Genomic DNA, 26,229 nt, shown 5'->3' with positions numbered 1-26,229 from the left:
CTGCGTTTCATCTTTTCTACCAAATGCACAGCGTCACGCTAAGGACTGGACTGTGTATTCAGCAAGTGCACGGATGTGTAGTCTGATGAATGACAGTGCCTCTTCAGATGAACGACATTTTCTGATGAACAACCGTACCTCTTCGGACTGCAGGCGGGGAGGACTGCATTTGAAATCCTCCTATATATGATATTCCCTACACAGAATAAAATGGCATAATACGGTAAAACGGAGACACAAAACAGCAATTGGTGCAAAATGGTTTATTAGTTAAAGTCCCCTTACGCGTTTCGCATTCGCTTCTTCAGGGGGATCTGATGAATCAAACATAAGATAAAATGTTGACATGGATATCTATATAAGTTTACAACAAGTCTATAAAACAGACAGAATTGTTATTCAAGTATAAACAAAGTGCTTTATCAGAATACATGAAAACACTATTTTGATTTTACCTAAACACTATTTTACCTAAAAACACTGTTTTGATTTTACTTAAGACTATTCTCAGAGCATAAGCAAAGTGCATTGTTAAAATACAATTTTTTTTAAAAAAATTAAACTAATTCAGATACCAAAAATTGTATTTATAGACATGTTTTAAACTTATATATAGATATACACGTCAACATTTTATCTTACATTTTATTCATCAGATCCCTCTGAAGAAGCACATGAGAAACACGTAGTGACCATTTAGCTATTAAACAATTTTTCCCTTCCACCAATTGCTGTATTTTGGTGTCCGTTGGGTTTGGTGCAGCCCTCTTTCCTTTTTCTTATACTAGGGTAAAACCCATTTTGCACATAAAGCTACTCTTCCAAGTGAAGAGTTGTTTTTATGTAGGAAGCATTCAAATGTGTGATCCCACCCCACACACACACAGTCTGGTACAGTCCAGATGCAGCTGTGTCACAGAATTCGCTGGTCGTGCCGCTTGGCTCTCAGAACGAGGACGCTGGATGCTTCGACTCACAGGGCCGGATGGTGGCGTTCCAAACCTTTTAGGTATCTTCACAGTAGATGCTGGAGGATGTGGTCCACAGCACAGGGGAAGCTCTCACAAGTCAAGTATGGAGGAGGGTTAATTTTGCCTTCGTCACCTTTGCGGTATTTGCCTACGATGACAGCAGAAAGCAAATATTATATTATATATACTATTATATTATATATACTATTATATATAATATAACTAGCTCGGATAGAATTTGGGCCAAGGCTTGGGGGGAATGACTCACAATCCCCAGACAGACAGCGTGTTGTAGTGGTTAGCAAACCAGAGGATCTGGGAGACCCAGGTTCAAAACAATGGAATTAACAAAAAGGGGGAAAATTCAACCTTAGCAAGGCAGAGAACCTAAAAGGTGAGCTGCAAATTTATACAAAATACTAATATTGCTTATTGTATAGTATACACCCAATTAGAAACACTAGGCCCAAAAATTAGGCTGATCAATTAAAAGACTCTAAAAAGATAATTGCTAATTTACAAACATGGTTGATGATTATAAATATATGTAAATGACCAATACACAACCAAACGCGTTTCGGCCTATGGGGCCTTCTTCCTTTCCTTTATCCCTTAGAAGCTCCTTGATTCATCGATCCTGAGCAGTGTAAATCTAATGTTTGAGGGATATAAGGAGTGAAATTAGGGTTGCCAGGTCCCTCTTCGCCACCAGCGGGAGCTTTTTTGGGCGGAGCCTGGGGAGGGTGGGGTTTGGGGAGGGGAGGGACTTCCAATGCCATAGAGTCCAATGGCCAAAGCGGCCATTTTCTCCAGGGGAACTGATCTCTATCAGCTGGAGATCAGTTGAATTAGCAGGGGATCTCCTGCTACGACCTTGCAGTTGGTAACCCTAAGTGAAATATATCTTGCCACTGACAATGATGGGGCCTTCTTCAGTGGTCACACATTTCCACATTTTAGAAACACTGCCTGAAATACATATAAAGGTATGCTGAAAAGTAATTGTCTTCTGCATTGTGTGGCCTGTTGTCACTTATTGGTGTAAAGCCTGGAATATTCACTGTTTACATTGGCTCACACTGAGGTCTTGTAATGTATTTCCTATCTGGTCAGGATATGTCTATCATCAATCAACGATAATGCTGTAAGTGTGCTCCTACTGTGTAATTCCTGCATCATTTAACATGCCCTGTTTAAATGCTTATGCCTTGTTTCAGCTCAGTGTCAGATTTCTGCAATCCAAACTCTATCGCACTGTTTATCGGACCTCCCATCCTGTCAATTGTATTGAGTAACACTGTGTCATCCGCCTAGCCTCGCACTGAGAAAGGCAGAATATAATAACCTTAAATAACTAAATAAAACAAAGTAAACGAGTAAATAAACAAACAGGGGGATAGAGCATCAAGGAAACCCAAATTCCGTACTGACAAGGCAGGATGATACAGTCTACAGGAAAGCTGGCATCCTTTGTTGTGATGATTTTGAACAAAAAGGTGACGAAGACCTGGCCCAACTCCTACACATGCACCTGATCCCTGTTTTGCTGTGGCAGTCGACAAGGATCCTGTTGCACCATCTCAGAGTGAAAAAGAAGAGTTGGTTTTTATAACCCGTTTTTCTCTACCTTTATGGAGTCTCAAAGTGACTTACAATCGCCTTCCCTTCCCTTCAACACAACAATCACCTTGTGAGGTAGGTGGGGCTGAGAGAGTTCGGAGAGAACTGTGACTAGCCCAAGGCCACCCAGAAGGATGCGTGTGGAGGAGTGGGGAATCCAACCTGGTTTCTCCAGATTAGAGTCCGTTGCTCATGTGGCGGAGTGGGGAATTGAACCTGATTCTCCAGTTTAGAGTCCGCCGCTCATGTGTAGGAGTGGGGAATCGAATCCGGTTCTCCAGATTAGAGTCCGCCCTTCATGTGGAGGAGTGGGGAATCAAACCTGGTTCTCCTGATTAGAGTCTGCTGCTTTTAACCATTACACCACGCTGGCTCTCCCACGTTGGCTTGCTGCAGCTTCTCTTAGTTGGTATTAATATGAGCGTTTACAGCTTACATGAGAGAACCAATGGGTTCTACTTACACTATAGTGAAATACCAAAAAGGAAGCACAAAAGGTACTCAGCCACTACTGGTGCAAAACACGGGGTAGACCTGGGAGAAAAAGCCTCACCAACTGGTTTCTGAAAATCCTGCAAAGGATCCCTCTGTTCTCAGTGGTTCTAGCAGACACTGCCTTTCATATTTTTTTCCTCAGTGACAATAAGGACTAGAAGCATGGCTGTACTTTGGATGACTGCAATAGCAGGTACTTGATGCCAAGCACAGCAACCGTGGCCACATACTAGAGAAAGTGCCCATAGCATACGAGCAGAGGCGATGCCAGAATTTGCCTAGCACTTACCAGTCTTGACCAGTATACCCAGCATGCCAGCATTCTGAGCACCGCCAACGTCATCCCTACAGTCCTGCAAGGCGGGACAAAAAAAAAGTCACACTTTGTGATTCTTCAGCTGAGATCTTCTGGTGGGTTAAGTACTAAAGCACTCACATCGCCGATCATGATGGCTTCCTCTGGCGCACAGTTGGTACCGCGCAGGGCTTCTAAGAAGAAAGTGCGCTCAGGTTTCCCCACCACAGTAGCTTGGGTGTCGGTGGCATATTCCAACCCGGTAACAAATGGCCCGGGGCCAAGAGCGAGACCATCTTTCCTCTTGTAATATCGAGCTTTATGTACGGCTATGAGGGGAGCCCCGTCGAGGATTAGCCTGGAGAAAGGAAGGGGGAAAAGAAAAAAGAAAAGACAAGCATCATTAACCCTGGAGGCTTGGGAGTGTCTGAATAATAAAAGAAGAGCAAGGAGCTTCGAAAATATTCTGGGAGCAGGTGTCAGACTGAAAGGCATAGCCTTCTATTGGAAATGGAGCTTTCCAAAGGTGAACCAGAGGAGATTGTTTGCGTTTTCTCTTGATTAATTTTAAATCCTGAAACCTCACTATAAGAATCCAATATTTCTTTCAAGGTATTAGCGGAACAGCACGATTTTATTGACAAGACAGGATGGGAAAAAGCAAATAAAATAAAATATTTGGGCATCTGGATCTCTACCAAAAATAAGGACTTGTTTATAAATAATTATGTTAAACTATGGGAAACAATAAAGAAGGATATGTTGATATGGTCAAATAAAAAACTCTCTTTGCTTGGACGTATCTCGACTACACAAATGAACATTTTACCGAGATTATTGTTTCTGTTTCAAAATCTTCCTATAATATCCCCAGTAAAACACTTTGATGCTTGGAAAAAAGATTTAATGAATTTTATCTGGCAAGGGAAAAAAATCAAGAATTGCCTATAGATACTTGGTGGACTCTAAAGATAGGGGTGGTTTTGCACTTCCTAATTTTAAACTATATGCTGAAGCAGCTGCCTTAGTATGGCTTAAAGATTGGATGGAACTGTACAATACACGTTTATTAGACTTAGAGGGTTTTGACAATAGAAGTGGCTGACATGGATATTTATGGTATGGTAAAATCAAGACACATACATCATTTCAGCAACATATGGTTAAATCATCTTTATTTAAAACATGGACCAGATATAAACACTTGTTGGAAATAAAAACTCCATTATGGATTTCATCACAAGAAATGTTGACGTTGAAACCATTAAGACCGGCCCAATTTATTACCTACCAAGATCTTTTAAAGTGGGAAGGAGTACAATGTTCACTTAAAGAATATGAGGAAGTCAAAGATAGTTTAACCTGGTTCCAATATTATCAAATAAAATCAATTTTTCTTCAAGATCAAAAAGTGGGATTTTTAAGAAATAAATCGACCTTTCAAAAACTTATACTGGATACAAATGAACACTTAGCTTACAAGTAATAGCTTACAAGCTATTACTGGAACTTTATTGTGAGCAAGAAAGAATAAAACCTACTATGATTAATTGGGCACAGATGTTAGGTCATGATATACAACTTCATAAATGGGAAAGACTTTGGTCGCAAGACATGAAATCCATACTCTCCCAATCATTAAGAGAAAATATTTACAAAATTATGTACTGTTGGTATCTGACACCGAAAAAACTGGCAAAGACTTATAAAACAATGTCCCCACAATGTTGGAAATGTAAAAAAGAAATAGGATCATTTCATCATATGTAGTGGACCTGTGAAAAGGCTAAAAATTTTTGGGATATGATATACAATGAAATCAAGCTGATTCTACAGAATAATATTACAAAGACACCAGAAATGATGCTATTGAGCATGTTACCGGACACTGTAATTACCCAAAGATCATTTTTGATGTATGCCACTACTGCAGCAAGATTGACATATGCAGCGAAATGGAAACTGAATGAAATACCAGATAGAAAAGACTGGATACAAAAAATGATGGACCTGATGGAAATGGCGAAACTTACAGCTTTAATAAATCAAAAAGACAATATGCAATTTTTGGAGGAATGGGGGGCATGGAAAACCTACTGTGAAAATGAATTTCAAATGGGGTTGTTTAGAGGGTATTCATTGAACTAATCTTTTTATATACATAAGTAAAAATATTTTTTTATCATAAGTCAAATCTATAATAATGGAAAATATGTTATATTATAATCAGTTTACGAAGTAATCATATACTAGTGAAGGTAACGAAATGTAAGATTAGTAATCATTTACAAAAGAGAAACAATTTTATTTCTAGATGGAAGGAGGTGGAGGGAGGTCAAATGTAAATTTATAGTTTAACGTTATAATGTATCAACAAAGTTATTTTTTTGTTATTGTAATTTAGATGATAATGAACTTTTTAAACTTGTTGAAAAGCTGAATTAAGATTTTGGAGAAAATAATAGAAATATTAAAAAAACAAAAAAAACAAAGGGGAACCAGAGGAAATGACGGTGTGCTGGGAACATCGGCACATGAGATATGCCTCTGTCAAGTCTATTGATGTCATAAACTCTCCCTTCTGTAGAGATTCTGCTTTAGTTCTCACTGTTTCCACCTTGAAGCATCGGTACCTCACAAATTTGTTCAAGAATTTTAGATCCAAGACCACTCTCCAGTTTCCATTTTTATTTCACAGAATCACAGAGTTGGAAGGGACCACCAGGGTCATCTAGTCCAACCCCCTGCACAATGCAGGAAACTCACAACCGCCTCCCCCCCTCCACACCCCCAGTGACCCCTACTCCATGCCCAGAAGATGGCCAAGATGCCCTCCCTCTCATGCCCTCCCTCTCACGATCTGCCTAAGGTGATAGAATCAGCATTGCTGACACATGGCCATCTAGCCTCTGCTTAAAAACCTCCAGGGAAGGAGCGCTTACCACCTCCCGAGGAAGCCTGTTCCACTGAGGAACAGTTCTTCCTAAGAAAGTTCTCCAACGGAACTGTTGGAGGTAGATCTCAGCCAAGCGGCCTGAAATTGCTGGAGTTTCCCCCCACCCACCAGAACTGTCCTGGCATCAGGATCGTTGGTTTTACTGCTTTGCAATGTTTGACCCGGCCTCATCCTTTTTTTGCGTTAGCGAGACTGCCTAACCCAGAGTGACTTTTTGCAAGCCCACAAAGCACGAGAAATCCTGCCTGGTACCACCAAGCACTGGGAGACAATCCTCCCCTCAGCCATTTACATAGCAATAAACACCCTCTAGATAAGATCTCCAATAAAAAAGAGAGATAAGGATCACCAGGAAAGGCATCTCGGCTGATGCAGCAAACTCTCCCAACCTCTTTATGATGGGTAGAAATGTAACTAGTGCCGTAAGCTGACAAAGTGATAATGCTCACAGCCCAACAGAGACTCTTTAGCAAAGTTGGAACACAGTTGAGGACCACCAAGCCAGTCCAGGATCTCTATGCAAAGGCAGGCAATGACAAACCAGCGTGGTATAGTGGTTGAGAGCAGTGGTTTGGAGCGGTGGACTCTGATCTGGAGAACCGGGTTTGATTCCCCACTCCTACACATGAGCGGCGGAGGATAATCTGGTGAACTGGATTTGTTTCCCCGCTCCTACACATGAAGCCAGCTGGGTGATCTTGGGCTAGTCACACTCTCTCAGCCCCACCTACCTCACAGGGTGTCTGTTGTGGGGAGGCGAAGGTAAGGTGATTGTAAGCCGGTTTGATTCTTCCTTAAGTGGTAGAGAAAGTTGGCATATAAAAACCAACTCTTCTTCAAACCACCTTTGTCACTCTCTTGACTCTAAAAACCAATGGGTTCACCAGAAGTCTACTGGAACTTGATGGTACTTAATGTATAGCCCAGGCTCCTGGTTGGAACTTGGATGGGAAACCACCAAGAAAGTCCAGGGTTGTTACGCAGAGGCAGGCAATGGCAAACCAACTCTGTTTGTCTCTTGCCTTGAAAACCCCATGGTCCTGGGGTTGCTCTGAGTTGGTTGCGACTTGATGGCACACACATATTATTGCCCAGGCTAGCCAGCGTGGTGTAGTGGTTAAGGTCTTGGAGTAAGATCTGGGAAATTCCAGGTTCGAATCCCCACTCTGCTGTGGAAATAGTGGGGTTTCTCCGGGTGCCACCTGGAGGTTGGCAACACTACATCCAACTCCTCCTTTAGACACGAACAAGTATATGTATGCGTTAATACACATGAATCACCACATTGTCCTGAGCAGACATTGATACAATCTTGGTCTTCATGAGGGATTTAAGAAGGAGCATTACAGAAACTTGGGGTTGCCAACCCACAGGTGGTAGCTGGAGGTCTTACAACTGATCTCCGGGCCACAAAGATCAGTTGCCCTGGAGAAAATGGCTGCTTTGGAAGTTGGGCTCTAAGGAATGATACCCTGCTGAGGTCCCTCCCCTCCCCAAACCCCACCCTCCTCAGGCTCCACCCTTCAAATCTCTAGGTATTTCCCAACCTGGAGCTGGCAACCCTACAGAGACCAGACCTCTACTTACCGGAAAGCTTGATTCATCATTTGATAATTGAACTGTTCTGGAGCCAGCCCGATCACTACAGCATTGGGGTCATTTGTATCTAGTCCTAAAAAAGAAAAGAAAAGAATGTCATTGAAACAGTCAGCTTCAGTGATGTTTACTTCCTTTTCTTTATTTAACAATCCAACGACCTAGCAGTCTTCAACAGAACCAATCTTAGATGTACCATAGGGAACCGACAAAAGGAACATATGCATACAGACTTCCCATTCTCAGATCGGTTACTCTTATTTTATATGCATTTATTCTGTTGTTAAACCTATCTGTTTTCCAAGCTCAGAAAGGTAGACACAGTTCTCCTATTCTCAATTTTATCCCAACAACAATCTGAACAGGCAGGTTAGGTGGAGAGACTGTTTGTTAGATGCTTCTCTAGGGGGTCTACGGTTGCCAGTCCCTCCGCCACTGGTAAGGGGTTTTTGGGGTGGAGACTGAGGAGGGTGGGGTTTGGGGAGGGGAGGGACTTCAATGCCAGAGAGTCCAATTGCCAAAGCGGCCGTTTTCTCCAGGGGAACTGATCTCTGTCACTTGGAGATCAGTTGTAATAGCAGGAGATCTCCAGCTACTACCAGGAGGTTGACAACCCTAACTAAAAGTCCAAGACCCAAGTTTCTCATACTCGTAGTGGACTAAAAGTCCAAGACCCAAGTTTCTCATATTGGCTGGAGATCTGTTGGAATAGCAGATCTCCAGCTAGTATCTGGAGGATGAAAAAAAAAAAAAAAACCTCATGCTTAAGTAGGAAGTTTAAAAGATAGCAACAAGCACTGATGGCACACAACTTATTTTTATATATAAGCGCAATCCTATCTAAGCATATAAGTATGCAGAAAGTCCAGAAATCAGTGGATGTAAACACAGTTACAAAACACACCAAGAGGCAAAGCGGCTCCAGTAGACTCAGAGAGGAGGCGAGCTCTAAAAGTCAAGTGGAAAACCCAGACTGGCTTTTTCGTAATGCTAAACACCAAAGTGTGCTAGCGAGATAAAGAACAAGGTTCATCAATTTGAGCCGCAGTTGGAAATTAAATTACTTCATCCCGAGATGGGAAACTGGTAAGACCCATTTCGCCATGGCTTTGTCCATCAGGGAAGTGAAAAGGTAGCGAGAGATGATTAGCTATCTCAGACGCTGAAAAGAATATAGCTTACAGATCAGAGGATGGCTTCTAGCAATCTACATCAGTGCCATCAGTGCTTGTTGCTATCTTTTAAAGTACCAGGAGGATGGCAAACCTAACTAAACATCCAAGACCCAGGTTTCTCATACTCCTTAAGTGCGCATGGACCATACAGAAGTGAATGGCCACATGAACTGCAACAGTGGACAGTTTTTCTCTACTTTTAAGGAGTCTCAAAGTGGCTTACAATCACCTTCCCTTCCTCTCCCCACAACAGCCACCTTGTGAGGTAGCAGGGGCTGAGAGAGTTCAGAGAGAACTGTGACTGGCCCAAGGTCACCCAGCAGTGTGGAGGGGAAGGGGATCAAACTCGGTTCTCCAGATTGAAGTCCACCGCTCTTAACCACTACACCACACTGCGTCTGCGTTGAAGGATGCCTTAGGTACAGGATAGCCCTTTGAGGACCGGATTCAGCTGTGTCCCTTCCACCATTACGAAACGTGAGAAGCAGGAGCAACCTTGTGGATTTTGCATCTCTCCTAGCCAGCATCTGGGTCCATTAACCAAAGACTGGATTACATTCATCCATCGGCAAACAAATCTTACACGAAGATTATCCAAGAATAATTCCATAGTAGTTACTAACAGAAGCTTAAATATCTTTCATCGTACTTAAACTACTGAAAACAGGAGCAAAACATTGTGTGTGTGTGTGTGTGTGTGTGTGGAGCCGTGACCCACTGAAGTCAACATCGCACTAGATCTAAAGAGAGGGACCAGACTGATCTAAATAAATTTCTCAATCTCCATGCTGAACGGTGACATATTCTTTTTGAATGCCCTGACCTGGCTGGCCCAGGTTAGCCTGATCTTGTCAGATCTCGGAAACTAAGCAGGGTCAGCCCTAGTTAGTACTTGGATGGGAGACCACCAAGGAAGGCCAGGGTTGCTACGCAGAGGCAGGCAATGGCAAACTCTTGTCCTCTTGTCTCTTGCCCTACGGGGTCGCCATGAGTTGTCTGCGACTTCACCGCACTTTACACCACCACCACTTTCAAATGCACCTTCCTGCCCCTTCTATCACACATAAGCAGAACCTTTTTTCACATTTTCAAATGCACTTCTGCTCAGTTCGTTTAGATCCGATCGTACCTCTGAAATCGCGCAGAGCGCTCTCCTCCACAAGCAGCAATGGCCTGACACGCTTCTCCTCCAGGAGGTTCCTGGCTGCCGTCAGAGATGTGAAAATCTCGTCTTCCTGGATGTCAAAGTCGAGTTTCTTCAGCCTCTCCAGCAAATCCCTCTTGCACTCCTTGGTTGTGTTGGTCACAAACCTGATGGCAACCGGAGCACCACGCAACCTGGGCCGGCGAAAGCAGATTACTAGGGTGTGCGCTTACACGGGAAAATAGGTATTTGCGGGCAACTAAAACTTTATGTCGTCATAAATTGTGGGAATACCTGACGGAGTGAGGGTCAATTAGGAGCTGAACAGAAAGGGAAATCCCCAGGATGCAGCTTAAGACTATAAGAGCCCTGCTGGATCAGACCAGGGGTCCATCTAGTCCAGCATCCTGTCTCACACAGTGGCCAACCAGATCCTCTGGAGGTCCAAAAAGAGGACATAGAGGCCGAGGCCTTCATAAGAACATAAGAAGAGCCCTGCTGGATCAAACCAGCCATCCATTTAGACTAGCATCCTGTCTCACACAGTGGCCAACCAGATCCTCTGGAGGTCCAAAAACAGGGCATAGAGGCCGAGGCCTTCATAAGAACATAAGAAGAGCCCTGCTGGATCAGACCAGTGGTCCATCTAGTCCAGCATCCTGCCTCACACAGTGGCCAACCAGTTCCTCTTGAGGTTCAACAGCGGGGCACACAGAGGCCGAGGCCTTAAGAAGAGAACATAAGAAGAGCCCTGCTTGGTCAGACCAGTGGCCCATCTGGTCCAGCATCCTGCCTCACACACACAGTGGCCAACCAGATCCTCTGGTGGTCCAACAACAGGACATAGAGGCCGAAGCCTTCCTCTGATGCTGCCTCCTGGCACTGAGATTCAGAGGTTTACAGCCTCTGAATGTGGAAGTTCACCTGAACCTTCAGTGAGGGGCTGTGGCTCAGTGGAAGAGCCTCTGCTTTGCATGCAGAAAGTCCCAGGTTCATTCCCCAGCATCTCCAGTTAAAAAGGATTAAGTACTTGGTAATGTGGGAGGGAAAGTGGCATGGTATAGCCCGATCTCGTCAGATCTCAGAAGCTAAGCAGGGTCGGAATTTGGAAGGGAGACCACGAAGGAAGACTCTGCAGAGGAAGGTGATGGCAGACCACCTCACTTGCCTTGAAAGCCCCTTGCTGGGGTCACCACAAGTCAGCTGCGACTTGATGGCACTTTACACCTGCAGCAGGTGATGCGGAAGACCTCTGCCTGAAAGCCTGGACAGGTGCTGCCAGTCTCCTAAGATTATATTGATTCAGTAGGTTTTCATAGGTTCAGGTGATATGATAACCATCTTCAAGTACTTGAAGGGCTGTCATAGAGAGGATGGTGCCGAGTTGTTTTCTGTTGCCCCAGAAGGTCGGACCAGAACAAATGGGTTGAAATTAAATCAAAAGAGTTTCCGTCTAAACATCCGGAAGAATTTTCCAACAGTTAGAGCGGTTCCTCAGTGGAACAGGCATCCTCGGGAGGTGGTAAGCTCTCCTTCCCTGGAGGTTTTTAAGCAGAGGCTAGATGGCCATCTGTCAGCAGTGCTGATTCTATGACATTAGGCAGATTATGAGAGGGAGGGAATCTTGGCCATCTTCTGGGCATGGAGTAGGGGTCACTGGGGGTGTGGGGGGGAGGTTGTTGTGAATTTCCTGCCGTGTGCAGGGGGTTGGACTAGATGACCCTGCCGGACCCTTCCAACTCTATGATTCTAGGTTTATTGCATGTGGCAAAAGCCCGTTACAAAAATTTGACTAAAATCACTATAAAATCATGTCACAATCTTTGAAGTCATGTATGTTTACGCTTACATTTTAGTACTGATTCGGTATACGGCAGCTCCATGTGTGTTCATGTGTGCCTTATTCTCCCCAGTGGCCTTGCGGGCAAAATCTCCTTCTAGCTAACGGGCAGCCTTTGTGAAAAGAGCGCTGGGCGTTCCTTTCACAGGAGGAGGCAACTCACCGTTTAAGAGCTTCCTGGGCCCCCGGCACAGCTGAGTCCTCGACGTGAAGCGTACCGCTGAGATCCACCAGGACAGCTTTGAGCGCACGCCGGGCTGCCATCCTTCATGCCGGGGGGGGGGGGGGAGAGAAGGCGGCGGGAGAAGAAACAAAGAACGAGTCACAAAACGGTGCGAAAACAACGGACAAATTCTAAACAGGCGGTCTGTTACGCGCTTCCTCCGTGCCAAACCTGGAAAGAAGTCAGAACGTCACCCAGGATGCGGAATGAGCCCCTTCAGACCGAGAAAGAACAGGCGACATTAAAAAATCTATACATAATTGATGGGACAGCATTTTCTCCAGTTTGCTATACGTGAATTGTGCTTTATCTTGGCAAAAAGTCTAAATATTCTATCCACACACACACACACACACACCCAAAAAAAAACACCCCAGAGAGAAACTGCATGTCCAACTCAGTTTAAGAGGCTGGGCCTGTCTTAATTCAAGCGCTGGGTCTTTGTTTTTCCCTGTTAAAAGGGAGAACCGGTGCCAACTGCCGCCGCATTACTCAATTGCAAAGCAATACAGCCGCGCTTTTCATTGGGAGAGCTTTGCAAAGCGGCCCAGGTCGCATGTCGGTTTTGTAGGTGGGGGACTCGGAGGCACAGATGGTGGGAGGCCTTGCTTAGAGCCATGCGATTTGGCAGAACTAGCCAAAGGACCCCCGCGAGGCCTGTTCCCTGTCCCATCTCTTCTGCGCGGCACAGCAGGTGAAAAGAAGGCAGGGAATTTTAGCAACGCGCCAATGCGGAGGGTGAATTCTTCCTCTGGAATTCACCTTTCCCCAGGGCCTGGTCTTCTGACTTGCAGGGGGGAAATCAGAAGTCTATTCATTTATTTATTTGCAGCCCTGACCTGGATGGCCCAGGCTTGCCTGATCTTGTCAGATCTCAGAAGCTAAGCAGAGCTGGCCCTGGTTAGTACTTGAATGGGAGACTACTAAGGAATACAAGGGTCTCTATGCAGAGGCAGGCAATGGCAAACCACCTCTGAACGTCTCTTGCCTTGAAAACCCTACTGGGTTGTCGTAAGCCAGCTGCGGCTTGACAGCGCTTTACACACACATTTATTTATTCACTTCATTTCTACCCCATCTTTCTCCCCAGTGGCGACCCAAGGCTACTTACATCATTCTCCTCTCCTCCATTTTACCCTCACAACAACCCTATGGGGTAGGTTAGGCTGAGTATATGTGACTGGCCCAACGTCACCCAGCAAGTTTCCCTAGAAGAGTGGGGATTCAAACCCGGGTCTCCCAGATCCTAGTCTGATAATCTTAACCGCTACGCCACGCTGGCTCCAAGTCCCACACGAAAACCTTGCTTATCCCAGCCAATAATCACACACTGTTCTAGTTAAAAACTTTATTTAGAAGTAATTTAACTAAACATGAGAAAAGCAAGATACGAAGGAATCAAAGCTGCACAAATCGCACTGGTACAATGGAAGCTATTGAAAATAAACGAGTATACATGACATTCCTACTTCACCTAAATTAAATTAAAGAATCCAGTTTCTGAGTTTCAATTAGGGTTGCCAACTCTGGGTTGGGAAATTCCTGGAGATTTGGGGAATGTAGCCTAGGGAAGGTGCGGTTTGAGCAGGGGAGGAACTTCAGCAGAGTCCACTCTCCATAGCAGCCATTTTCTCCAGTGGAACTGGTCTGTGTCATCTAGAGATCAGTTAAACTACTGGGAGATCGCCAGGCCCCGCCTGGAGGTTGGCAAGCCTAGTCTCAGTATATGCCAAAAAAGGGTTCCGTCATCTGAATCCCAGATCTGAAAAGTTCATAGGCCACAAGAGACAGAGAGCTTACATACAAACACATGAAGCTGCCTTATGCTGAATTGGACAATTGACCAATCAAAGTCAGTATCGTCTACTCAGACTGGCAGCAGCTCTCCAGGATCTCAGGCAGGGGTCTTTCTCATCACCTACTGCCTGGTCCTTAACTGGCAATGCTAGGGATTGCACCTGGGACCTTCTGCACGCCAAGCAGTTGCTCTACAACTGAGCCATGGCCCCTCCCATAGTGTGTGGGTGTGAAAGCCATGTTTATGCCCACCAGTCTATTTCATGATGTTTCTCTGAGCATACAAATGATACTTTAATGTCTGCGTAGATGCTCAAAGACGCCAACGACAGGGCCCGTGTTCTGTTTCCTGGGATTTTCGCTGGCAGGCAAATAGTTAGTTGTAAGAAGTTACTGCCTGGTACTAGCTGAATAACTTCTCCAGGGCACTAACTGCACATCAGAACAATGGGAATCTTTTTTATTTAATGCCTCTTTGGTTTTGTTACAGGAAGTCATAAGCAGCTGTGGCAGTCGCTGGGACCCACCTGCGAGAGGACGTTACTTTACCCAGTTACGTGGAGATTAAAACCTCTTTGGCAGAACAAAAGCCAGGCATTAACCACTACATCCCAGCGCTTCACACAGCTTCGATGAGCCATTACTAATTCAGGCTAACTTATGCTACCTAATGAAGCAAGGCCTATGAAATGCATACATTCGACACACCATGCATGATTTACCTTAAATTTCACGACTCTCTGATCTCCCATACACACAGTGAAGCTGCCTTATACTGAATCAGACCCTTGGTCCGTCAAAGTCAGTATTGTCTACTCAGACCAGCAGCGGCTCTCCAGAGTCTCAGGTAGGGGTCTTTCACATCACCTACTTGCCTGGTCCCTTTAACTGGAGATGCCGGGGATTGGACCTGGGGCCTTCTGCAAGCCAAGCAGATGCTCTACCTCACAGCTATGGCCCTTCCCACCCCCCCGTTTATCTCTACCATGAACTGGATGGCCCAGGCTAGCCCGATCTCATCAGACCTTCTTGCCCCGTCCCTTTAACTGGTGATGCCGGGGATTGAAACTGGGGCCTTCTGCACGCCAAGAAGAGGCTCTACCACTGAGCCACAGCCCCTCTCCACAGCTCTCCAGGGTCTCAGGCAGAGATCTTTCACATCACCTCCTTGCCTGGTTCCTTTAACTGGAGATGCCGGGGATTGAACTGGGGCCTTCTGCATGCCAAGCAGATGCTCTGCCACTGAGCCACAGTCCCTCCTTGAAGGAAAAGCAGGATCGAAATGAATGAAGAAATTAAATGCATTTTCCAGCACTTTTTGCTACCCAACAGTTAGAAATAGCCCGGACGTGGATGGCCCAAGCTAGATCAATCTTGTCAGATCTCAGAAGCTAAGCAGGGTCGGCCCTGGTTAGTACTTGGATGGGAGACCACCAAGCCAGTACAAAGTCTATATGCAGAGGTATGCGATGGCCAACCACCTCTGTTATTCTCCTGCCTTGACCTGGATGGCTCAGGCTAGCCTGATCTCATCAGATCTTGGAAGCTAATAGAGTCAGCTCTGGTTAGTACTTGGATGGGAGACCACCAAAGATGTCCAAGGTTGCTACGCAGAGGCAGGCAATGGCAAACCACCTCTGTTTGTCTCTGCCATGACTTGGATGGCCCAGGCTAGCCCGATCTCATCAGATCTCGGCAGCTAAGCAGGGTCGGCCCTGGTTAGTACTTGGATGGGAGACCACCAAGCCAGTCCAAGGTCTATATGCAGAGGCAGGCAATGGCCAACTGTGGTGTATTGGTTCTCCTGCCCTGCCCTGGATGGCTCAGACTAGCCCTGTCTCATCAGATCTTGGCAGCTAAGCAGGGTCAGTCCTGGTTAGTACTTGGATGGGAGACCACCAAGGAAGTCCAGGGTCACTATGCAGAGGCAGGCAATGCCAAACCATGTTTGTCTCTGCCATGCCCTGGATGGCCCAGGCTAGCCCAATCTCATCAGATCTCGGCAGCCAAACAGGGTCAGTCCTGGTTAGTACTTGGATGGGAGACCACCAAGCCAGTCCAAGGTCTATATGCAGAGGCAGGCAATGGCAAACCACCTCTGTCCATCTCTTGCCTTGAAAACGTTACGAGGTTGCCAGAACTCGGCTGCGACTTGACAGACCTTTCCACCACCACAACTAGAGACAGCGCTTTCAGTACCCTGACTTGGGAAGTTTCTACAAAGTTCTGCACGTTTTGTGACTGGTACCAAACAGCCTCCAGAAATTTTGGACTTTTATCAGAGTATTGGGAAATTTTGCTTAGTGTGGACTTTTCAGCTATCTTGGCACTTTCTAATCTAATCAGAACCCTGAAGATAAAGGATCGTTCGTCTTCTCCACTGATAAAACCAGACACTAGAACTTGTTCTAAGGCATGACGAGTCAGTGCAGAGATTATTTTTTGTCACCTGCGGAGACCTCCGTTTATCAAAAGGAAAGTCAATTTATCTCCAAGGTAGACAAAGGTTAAGCGACTGTTATCGAATACACTAGAACGCCCCTGCAGAATCCTTGATATTTGAGGAGTCGGGGTGCTGGAGGAGAGTTTAACTGATCCTGCGGACTGCCCAAAAAACCAAATCAGTGGGTTCTAGAACAAATCAAGCCTGCACTTTCCCTAGAAGCTGACATGAAGAAACTGAGGCTATCGTACTTTGGTCACATTGTGAGAAAACAAGAGTCACTGGAAAAGACAATCATGCTAGGAAAAGTTGAAGGCAGCAGGGAAAGAGGAAGACCCAACAAGAGATGGATGGACTTGATCATGGAAGCCACAACTCTCAGTTTGCAAGACCCGAGCAAGTCTGTTAATAGCAGGACGTTTTGGAGGTGATTAATTCATAGGGTCACTGTAAGTTTGAAGGAAGTTGACAACACTTAACACACACACACACACAGGACATTCCTAACTTTCCAGTGTCAACTATGTGACTCTGGGGTATGAGAAATATGTCACAGGGGCATGAGAACTGGATACAGGGTTGGGTGTCTATGCTAAAAATAATTTTAAAATCTGCACCTTAATTCTGCAACCCATATACGTTTTGCAAATTTCCATGAATTCCCTTATTTCGGATCATTTATCTTGGTTTAACTGGTTGTGGGAAAGAGGCAACAGTGACACGCATACCTGATGCTTGACCAGCAATCCCAAGAATCCATTCATGGAGATAGATATTTACACCCCACTTTTCTCACCCAAAGCATCTTTCATTATCATTCTCTCCCCTCCATTTTATTCTCACAACAACCCTGGGAGGTTGGTTGGGCTGAAAGTGTGTGACTGGCCCAAGGTCACCTAGTGAGCTTCCGTAGCAGAGTGGGGATTCGAACTGGGGTCTCCCAGACCCTAGCCTGACACTCAAACCACTACACCGTACTGACTTCTAATTTAATCGGCCCTCTGTCTTAGGAAATCTCAGTTGGGGTTACACACGTATTTTCCACTTTATGTTTACAGACATAAGGACTAGGAACTTGCTTTGGAAAACAAAATGAAGTTCTGAGATAGGCCAGTACCACTTTCTGTGTTCTTCCTGCACTCCCACAGATGAGTGGTCCCTAGACAGACCTGTGCACAGAACACCATGAGCAGAGCGACAGGAAACAAGAACTGTAAGGCAGCAGGTAAGCTAGCCCAGAATAGCAACTCATACAGAGACAGAACAGCTGAATGCATGAAGCTGCCTTATACGGAGCCAGACTATTGGTCTTATCAAAGTCAGCATTGTCTACTTTGACCGACAGCAGCTCTCCAGAGTCCCAGGTCTTTCACATCACCTGCTACCTGGTCCTTTTAACTAGAGATGCTGGGGGATCTTCAGCTAGGGTTGCCAACCTCCAGGTAGTGAAAACCAAATCAGACACCTCTATACACTTATCATAAGATGAGAAATTCAGTGTAGGAATAGCTATGAGCAATGCCAACAATATTCTGGCTATATATTCACAGTACGTGGTAATATACCCACCAATAACATATATTCCCAACAAGCATATGTATTTATTTCTTTTCCATGTAAAATTTCCCCAAAGCACAAGTTCACAACAATTCCTATGTAAGGTACTTCTAACTTTAATCAACTGCTGCAAAGAAAAGAAGTACATCTTTAAAGACATTTCAATTGACTTTATTCCATACTTACCTTACATAGGAATTGTTGTGAACTTGTGCTTTGGGGAAATTTTACATGGAAAAGAAATAAATACATATGCTTGTTGGGAATATATGTTATTGGTGGGTATATTACCACGTACTGTGAATATATAGCCAGAATATTGTTGGCATTGCTCATAGCTATTCCTATACTGAACCTCCAGGTAGTAGCAGGAGATCTCCTGCTATTACAACTGATCTCCAGCCGACAGAGATCAGTTCACCTGGAGAAAACGGTCGCTTTGGCAATTGGACTCTATGGACTCCCTCCCCTCCCCAAACCCCACTTTCCTCAGGCTGCGCCCCAAAAACCTCCCACCGGAGGCCGAGAGGGACCTGGCATCCCTATCTTCAGCATACAAGCCAGATGCTGGAGCCAGTTTATTATGTTATATTTCTGCACTATAAACTACTGAATAAGGCAATATTGCACCAATTCAGACACACAGCAGAAAATACCCACCCTGGTGGGAGAGTCTGATTTAAAAGAGGACCAAGCCAGGCCAGTGACTCATTCAGAGTCGCAACGGCCAGCCTCCACGGGCACTTCTGGACCCACAGAAGCATCTAAACATTCTAGATTTCTCATTATTAAATGCCTTTGGGGTATAATTTGTTTACCAAATAATAAATTACTGGCCACGAGTCATAATAATGCCTCTGCAGATAGGAGGAAAGACTTGCCCAGGTAAGATTCCCCCCTCGCCTCGGAGGTGGTCTTGTCCTTCCACCCAAGGCAGCCGCCCCACGGATTGATCCACTACCTCTTAAAATACGAAATCGAGGGGCGGCCTATTTCCCCCCCCTTTTGGAAGCGAGAGATAATTGGTACCGTCCTCGCTGTTCATCACATCAGGAGTCAGATCGTACCATTACGGCAAACGGGGGGGGCGCTGTTCGAGCAGCGTCTCGGCTGCACTCACCTGCGGCTAGAGCGACGCTCTCAGCTGGCGGGGGAAGGGGCCGGGCGGCAAAAGCCCCCTCCTCCCCTCCCTCCGCCAATATGTCAGGACCCACAACGTCCCTCTAAGCTGTCTTGACAAGCGCCTGAGTAAAAAAAAAAAATGGGGGGGGGAGCTTCAGCAGCTGCACAATGTATGAGTCCCTAACTGGCACCCCATCATTGAAATCCCCACGTACCACCTCCCTAGCTCCTTGTTAGACGTCGGTGTTCTCTTAGACAGGCACTTGGATAAACACCTTTCCACGTGGACATCCCTGCTACAAGCGGCTGGCATGCCCTAGCTGAGAAGTGAGATGGCTGAGAGCTCCGGGCTGCCAACAACCTTGCATTGCAATTTGCAAAGAGCGCTGACGGCAGCAAACTGGACGGCGACTAAGTACAGGAAGGCTCTAGCTCCCTTTCCTATTGCAGTAGGCTTTGGGCCCCTGTTGAACTTCTGCCTGCACACATCCCGATGCAGAGAAATGAAAGGGAGCTTTGCGAGTGCCGTAGAAGCAAAGCCTTGAGAATCACGCCCGGGAAAATCTCCCCTCTTCACAAATAAAACAAACCACTTAGGACACTTATCCCCATGTAGTCTTGCAAGGAAAAGTTGAGGGCAGCAGGAAAAGAGGAAGACCCAACAAGAGATGGATTGACTCAATAAAGGAAGCCACGGCCTTCAGTTTGCAAGATTTGAACAAGGCTGTCAAAGATAGGACATTTTGGTGGACTTTCATTCATAGGGTCGCCATGAGTTGGAAGCGACTTGACGGCACTTAACACACACAGTCTTGCCTGGAAGCTGCTGTTTTAATCTTGTTCCCTTCCCTTCGTAATCCCCTGCAAATTGGCAATAAGGGACAGGACCTTTTCAGGGCCTGCCCCCAACATTGGAATACCCTCCAAGTGGGTGTTTAAGTCCTTTTGTTCCAGCCAGCTTTTAACTGATGAACGTAATAGGATTGCCAGCCATCACCACCACTCCTGATGGAGGATATAGGGTTGCCAGAACCAGGTTGGGAAACTCATGGACATTTGGGGATGGAGCTTGGGGTGGACAGGGACCCAGTGGGGTAGAATGTCGTAGAGTCCAAAGCTGTGACTTGACAGCACTTTATATACACATACTATGGCAACATTTTTTTTAGGGACAGGAGTTCCTGAACTAGGAGGGAAGAAGTCAATCTACAGTTTAAATCCTCAACCAAAAACAATTAAGAGCAGCATAGCAAGGTTTCATTTAGCCACAGCAAACATTCATGTGCACCTGTTCTATGACCCAGTTCATAGTTACTATTGAGATAATAAACCCCATATTTAGTTGGGATGTATTAGTGGTGAAAAAAGGCCAGCCAACAGATGTTTTTTACCTCCAAGATTATTTTGACATGTACAAAAACCTCAAGGACTAATTTAACTGCAACTGTCAGCAGCCTGTGGATTGCATCCTAAGAGCAGGATTTTTAAAAATACTTCTCTGTGCTATTCCACAGGGGAGAATTATTTATATTTATTTATTTGAAACATAGGAAGGCAGGAAGTTGTCGCTCTCACAACAAACTCTTATAGCTGTTCTAAACATCAGGCCAATGAAGGAGAATCGAGCAAACCTGAATTATAATTGCAAAGGTTAATGTAACAGAAGTAAAAACTAGCTAGAGAAGGTGTGTCACAGAGACACAACACTAGGTGCCATAATTCCCAAAGGTTTAAATGTGAAACATACGTGCTTAACTGTTATAACTAAATCAGTTTGACCAGCTTGTGACCAGTAAACAGAATTTGGAGTTCTGCAATTAACATTACCTTAGATTTGGTAAAACTATTCTAGCTAGTAAGAACATTTCAACATCTTGAGTAACAAATATTTACTACTGATAGATGATCTTCGGTGTCCATTCAGGCCCTTACTTAAACCAACAGATGGCTACTCTTTGACAACTTTCACTGCATGCTGACGAAAGGCACTAGAAGGTAGAATTCAGGACGCCCACCGTGATAATAGCGAAAACTTCTCTGATCACAACTAAAATCACTGTTGTGACAACCACCAGCCACACTATTTCAGATCTAATATCACCCAAATGAAGTACCACTTGAGCACTTTCATTTTACAGGTCACTGCAAAGCGATTTCAAATTAAAAAATGGTGTCTTAAATTTAAATTATAAACACACACTGAAGACTATGGCTAAATAATTTCATCTTGGAACAAGTTATTTCTCCAAAAAGTGAAGGGCCGTCATAATAATGCCTCGTCTCCCTTCAAGTTGTAAATCTGTTTCAAGTCATTAAAATGAATTCACTTAGACAGATTACACTGAGTATCCATAGCTCATTTCATAAAAGATTCCAATTACAAATATTTTACACTTGGAAACCCTGGGGAAGCACAATAAAAACACAATAAAACATTAGAATAAGAACTTTACTTACTAAAGGATCTTTGAGGAGTTGTATCCATCTTATTAAAATCTAATCTTACAAAGTTTTGTACAGCACTTGCAAGATATAATCAATTTTAAAACACATTTGTTAATCTGTCAACCTGTCACTGGTATGTAAAAAATAATCAGCCACTGAGCTCTACTGAAAGCCATCTTGGACGTGTGTCAACAGCCAAAATTTCAATTTCTATATTTGCTATATAGAACTCTGGCCTGGTTTTTGCCTTGTGTTCTTCAAAGCACACCCATTAGTCTATTTGTTTGTGTGGTCATTATTACTGAAAGAAAGTTCAACCTGCAACAAACACACACCCCTTCCTTGAGTATGCAATACGGAAATTCAGTCCTGAGTAACAAGGTATTTAAGAAACAGCACCTTTAAGCGACTATTACAATATGTTACAGTGCATACTGTAAATACGACACCACTAAAAGTCAAGTGAGAAAATGTTTCCAGTTCAGAATCTTTACAGCACTTTTGAGTGAACTCACTTTTCTGATTGAATTAAACGGGAGTGAATGTTAAGGAATGCAATAAATACAAAGGGTGTCTTTATTGAGAAAAGGGGGTGGTTTCCACAGCCGAGCCCGAGTGGATCCCAAGAGACACAATGCCGATCAGTCTGCAGTCCACTTGTTCCGGATGATCACTGAGTTGCTCAGAAGAGGTCGCCTTCAACCAAACAGCAGAAGCAATACAATCGTTACAGTGTTCACTCCAATTAATGGCACTGCGAGAGAAAAGTAAAAAGAGCATTAAAGGAATCATTTTCTCCACAAATGACAAACAGCATTTCATTAAATTGATTGAGCTCACTTTTTGAAAATGAAACTTAGAATCATAGGATTATAGAGTTGGAAGGGACCACCAGGGTCAACTAGACCAAAGCTTCTTAAATTGTGGGTCACGACCCCATATGGGGTGACGTAACTGAATGTGGGGGTCGCAAAAATCTGGCAATATAAAATCAAACATTTACTCATATATATACCTATGTACCTGGGGTCGTGTAAAAATTTCTCGAGCGAAAAGGGGTTGTGAGCGGAAAACATTTAAGAAGCCCTGATCTAGACCAACCCCCTGCACAATGCAGGAAATTCACAACTTCCTCCTCCCCCAGTGACCATATCTAGAAGATGGCCAAAAAAAATAAAAAACCCTCCATGATCCCTGGCCAATGAGGCCTGGAGGAAAATTGCTTCCTGACTCCAAAATGGGGTCTTATGCTGGGGGGCGGGGGGAATAATATATTTTCTCTGTAAAAATGTGCTGTGTTTGGAACACGTTGGAGACCGGGGCATTAATTTTAGGAAGACAAAATGTAATGTATTGTCAACAGTGTATTTCAAAATTAAAACCCCTTTAAAACTGTCACCTCACTGGTTATAATTTGGACTGTTACTAAACAACCCTCATCCTTCAAGTATGATGACACCTGAACATTTCTTCCAACAGGCTGGAAAACTGCTTGGGGGCATTTTGAACATAAAACATGGCTGCCAACGAACCATTTTGCCCTGCTGTTGCCTGCTCAGCTTGAGGCATGCTTTACTTTTTAAAAAACAAAATAATCGAGCTAAACACAACCTATGTGCAACATGCAGCGTAGTTTGCAACGTCTTCATTTATTTATTTTTAATTTAGTTTTATACCCTGCCCTCATTCCCCAGCCACGGCTGGGCTCAGGGAGCTCACAACATGACTATCAATACCATAAGTATAATAAATACAATAAACAGCTTAAACTCACAGAATAAAACAATATATATATAAGCAATAACATTCGGGCCCCTTAAAATACACATTTTATCACATAACAATTGGTGCTCAGTTGTATAAGGGCCGTAGTAAGGTCTGCAGACAGCCAAATTCCCACATGTCAGTTGGCAAAAGTGTGTGTGGGAGGGGGGTTAGGGAGGCCGGCCATGATGGGAAACTATAGCTGTCCTCAACCGTAGGCCTGGGGGATAACTCCGTTTTGCAGGCCCTGGTCTCCTTCGAAGTTACAGCAGCAACAGGCACCTTCGTTGTGGAAGGCGTCACAAAGAAAAATACTCCAACAATGCTTTCGAACAAAAGAATTCTTGTATTTGTGTTACCTCTCATAACTGTTCGTACAGATCGGATCAGATTCATTAATTGTGCTTTAATTCCCGGCTCCTCTCCGAACCCTCCAATGCCTTGGTCTGTTGCCCAGCCAACTGCGTTAACATTAAAAGAAATGATTACGAGCACTAAATATTTCATAATGGAAACCATCGACTGATGTTTGTGAGCTATCTTGGAGAAAAGAGATTACTTTCTCCACATTCTACGGCAGACTTCTAATCTTTACTTCAACATGAGGTAATTTATTTGAAATAATAATCAGAAATGGAATAAATATGCATTATAATGGTGAGAATATCCATAAAACTAGAACTGTATGTTAAAACACAAAATAATCACTGAAAATTATGAGAAACTAAAAAATGGACTAAAAGTTCATTAGCTGATCTCACAGAAAGTAAAAGCAATTATAATTAGAAATGACAATCCTAGAAGCTGAGAAAAATAGAATAAGTTGGTTTTTATATGCCGACGTTATTTGTGTGAATTGTTCTCGTTCATGAGAATCTGTATGAGCTGTTTTTTTGTATTATGCCTATTAAAGGTTATTGAATTGAATTGAAATGAATATGCCGACGTTCTCTACCACTTAAGGGAGAATCAAACCGGCTTACAATCACCTTCCCTTCCCTTCCCCACAACAGACACCTTGTGAGGTATGTGAGGCTGAGAGAACTGTGACTAGCCCAAGGTCACCCAGCTGGCTTCATGTGGAGGAGTGGGGAAACCACCCCGGCTCACCAGATAAGCATCTGCTGCTCATGTGTAGGAGTGGGGAATCAAACCCGGTTCTCCAGATCAGAGTCCACTGCTCCAAACCACCACTCTTAACCACTACACCACTCTGGCTCTCAAATACAGAAAACAAACTCTTCAGAACTGTGGTCCATGGAGTTCGTTGCCCATGACAGCCTGCACCAGTCTGCTGACTTTATTCTTAAGCATCTGGGCCCAATTTAACATCACAGACAGTTTAATGGATTACACAGACCAGCAAATCTTCTGTGTAGATTTAAACTGAACTGCCACCGAACCCATATTTGAAACCAGAATGCACAAGGGTCTGAGTGACATAATCATAAGGAAAAAAAATAGTTGAGACAGTGTAAGCAGTGGATTATATAGAAAATGGCTAGATCCACTAGAGGATTTCCATAGACCGAAAGTAGACAATGCTGGAAATCAGTTGCAATAGCAGATCTACAGCTAGTACCTGGAGGTTAAAGCAATTGGGCAGCACCACAGCTCACAAATTACAAATAGAAGAATTCAATAGAAATCACACATTTCATTAGGCATAAGCAAAATATATTCAAGCAGCCTACTATAAAACGCCAATCATTTCTATTGAATTCTTTTGAATTTCTATTGAATTCTTCTATTAATGATTGGCGTTTTATAGCAGGCTGCTTGAATACGTTTTATAGTAGGCTGCTTGAATATTTTGCTTATGCCTAATGAAATGTGTGGTTTCTATTGAATTCTTCTATTTGTAATTTGTGAGCTGTGGTGCTGCCCAATTGCTTTAACTAACGTTATTCAACAAGCACCTGAAGGTTGGCAACCCTAGCTTCTTAACTCCCCCCCCCCAACCTGAGGGTGAGCACCATGGTGGGGTAACCAGCCTCCCGGTGAGGCCTGGAGATCTCCCGGAATGGCAACTGATCTCCAGGGGACAGAGATCAGCCTGCTTTGGAGGGGGGGGGGAGACATCCTATCTTGCTGGGGTCCCTCCCCCAAACCCCGCCCTACCCAGGTTCCACCCCCCCACCCCAAATCTCCAGAGACCCCCCCCCCCCGCCGGGACTTGGCAACCCTAACCGGGGATGGGTGGCGGGGAGGCCGAGGCGGGCCAGACTCACTGCGGCGGAGGAAGCGCTCCTCGTGCAGCACCGCGATGGCGTTGACGAAGAGAAGCGCGGCCTGCAGCAGCGAGTACAGCGTGAAGGCCATCCCCGACGCCGGACGCCGCCTCGGCGGCCCCCCGACTAGGCCCTGCTCGCCGCCGCCGCCCGCCTTACTGCGCCTGCGCCGCCTTGGCGGCGCAGGCGCAGTGAGGCGGGCGGCGGGGAGGGATGACGAGAACGTGACGTCACCAAAGACCCGCCGCCGCCGGGCCTGGAGCGGCGCAGGCGCAGTGAGGCGGGAGGCGGGCGGCGGGGAGGGATGACGAGAACGTGACGTCACCAAAGACCCGCCGCCGCCGGGCCTGGAGCGGCGCAGGCGCAGTGAGGCGGGAGGCGGGCGGCGGGGAGGGATGACGAGACGTGACGTCACCAAAGACCCGCCGCCGCCGCCGCCGGGCCTGGAGCGGCGCAGGCGCAGTGAGGCGGGAGGCGGTGGCGGGGAGGGATGACGAGCCCGTGACGTCACCGACGACGCGCCGCCGCCGCCGGGCCTGGGGCGGCGCGGCTCCC

At 45.2% G+C, this 26,229-nt stretch overlaps 2 protein-coding genes across 2 annotated transcripts; both read right to left on the bottom strand.

The window, feature by feature from the left end:
* Positions 1–993: 993 nt before the first annotated feature.
* On the bottom strand, positions 994–12,359 carry HDHD2 (haloacid dehalogenase like hydrolase domain containing 2). Its single transcript, XM_056848861.1, has 6 exons — positions 12,256–12,359; positions 10,238–10,446; positions 7,925–8,009; positions 3,523–3,739; positions 3,376–3,439; positions 994–1,119 (listed from the first exon to the last, which is right to left on the bottom strand). Exons 1-6 carry the CDS (start codon positions 12,354–12,356, stop codon positions 1,016–1,018), a joined length of 780 nt encoding a protein of 259 aa, XP_056704839.1. The 5' UTR covers positions 12,357–12,359; the 3' UTR covers positions 994–1,015.
* Positions 12,360–22,370: 10,011 nt separating this feature from the next.
* IER3IP1 (immediate early response 3 interacting protein 1) lies at positions 22,371–25,777 on the bottom strand. Its single transcript, XM_056848859.1, has 3 exons — positions 25,675–25,777; positions 23,803–23,904; positions 22,371–22,433 (listed from the first exon to the last, which is right to left on the bottom strand). The coding sequence occupies exons 1-3, from the start codon at positions 25,763–25,765 to the stop codon at positions 22,378–22,380; spliced, it is 249 nt and encodes an 82-aa protein (XP_056704837.1). The 5' UTR covers positions 25,766–25,777; the 3' UTR covers positions 22,371–22,377.
* Positions 25,778–26,229: the final 452 nt, after the last annotated feature.

This window comes from Euleptes europaea, chromosome 4 (assembly GCF_029931775.1).
Source record: "Euleptes europaea isolate rEulEur1 chromosome 4, rEulEur1.hap1, whole genome shotgun sequence".
In the NCBI taxonomy this organism is placed as follows: Eukaryota; Metazoa; Chordata; class Lepidosauria; order Squamata; family Sphaerodactylidae; genus Euleptes; species Euleptes europaea.
Note: the sequence above shows the minus strand (reverse complement) of the source record. Positions and strands in the feature narration are given on the sequence as shown.

Coding starts and splice junctions, on each gene's coding strand:
- IER3IP1 (XM_056848859.1), bottom strand. CDS start 25,765: ATGGCCTTCACGCTGTACTCGCTGCTGCAGGCCGCGCTTCTCTTCGTC. Junction 23,905..25,674: donor GGAGCGCTTCCTCCGCCGCA/GTGAGTCTGGCC, acceptor ATGTTAACGCAG/TTGGCTGGGCAACAGACCAA. Junction 22,434..23,802: donor TGTACGAACAGTTATGAGAG/GTAACACAAATA, acceptor TTTCTCTCGCAG/TGCCATTAATTGGAGTGAAC.
- HDHD2 (XM_056848861.1), bottom strand. CDS start 12,356: ATGGCAGCCCGGCGTGCGCTCAAAGCTGTCCTGGTGGATCTCAGCGGT. Junction 8,010..10,237: donor CGCTCTGCGCGATTTCAGAG/GTACGATCGGAT, acceptor TTTCTTTTTTAG/GACTAGATACAAATGACCCC. Junction 1,120..3,375: donor GGGTATACTGGTCAAGACTG/GTAAGTGCTAGG, acceptor CTGTCATCGTAG/GCAAATACCGCAAAGGTGAC.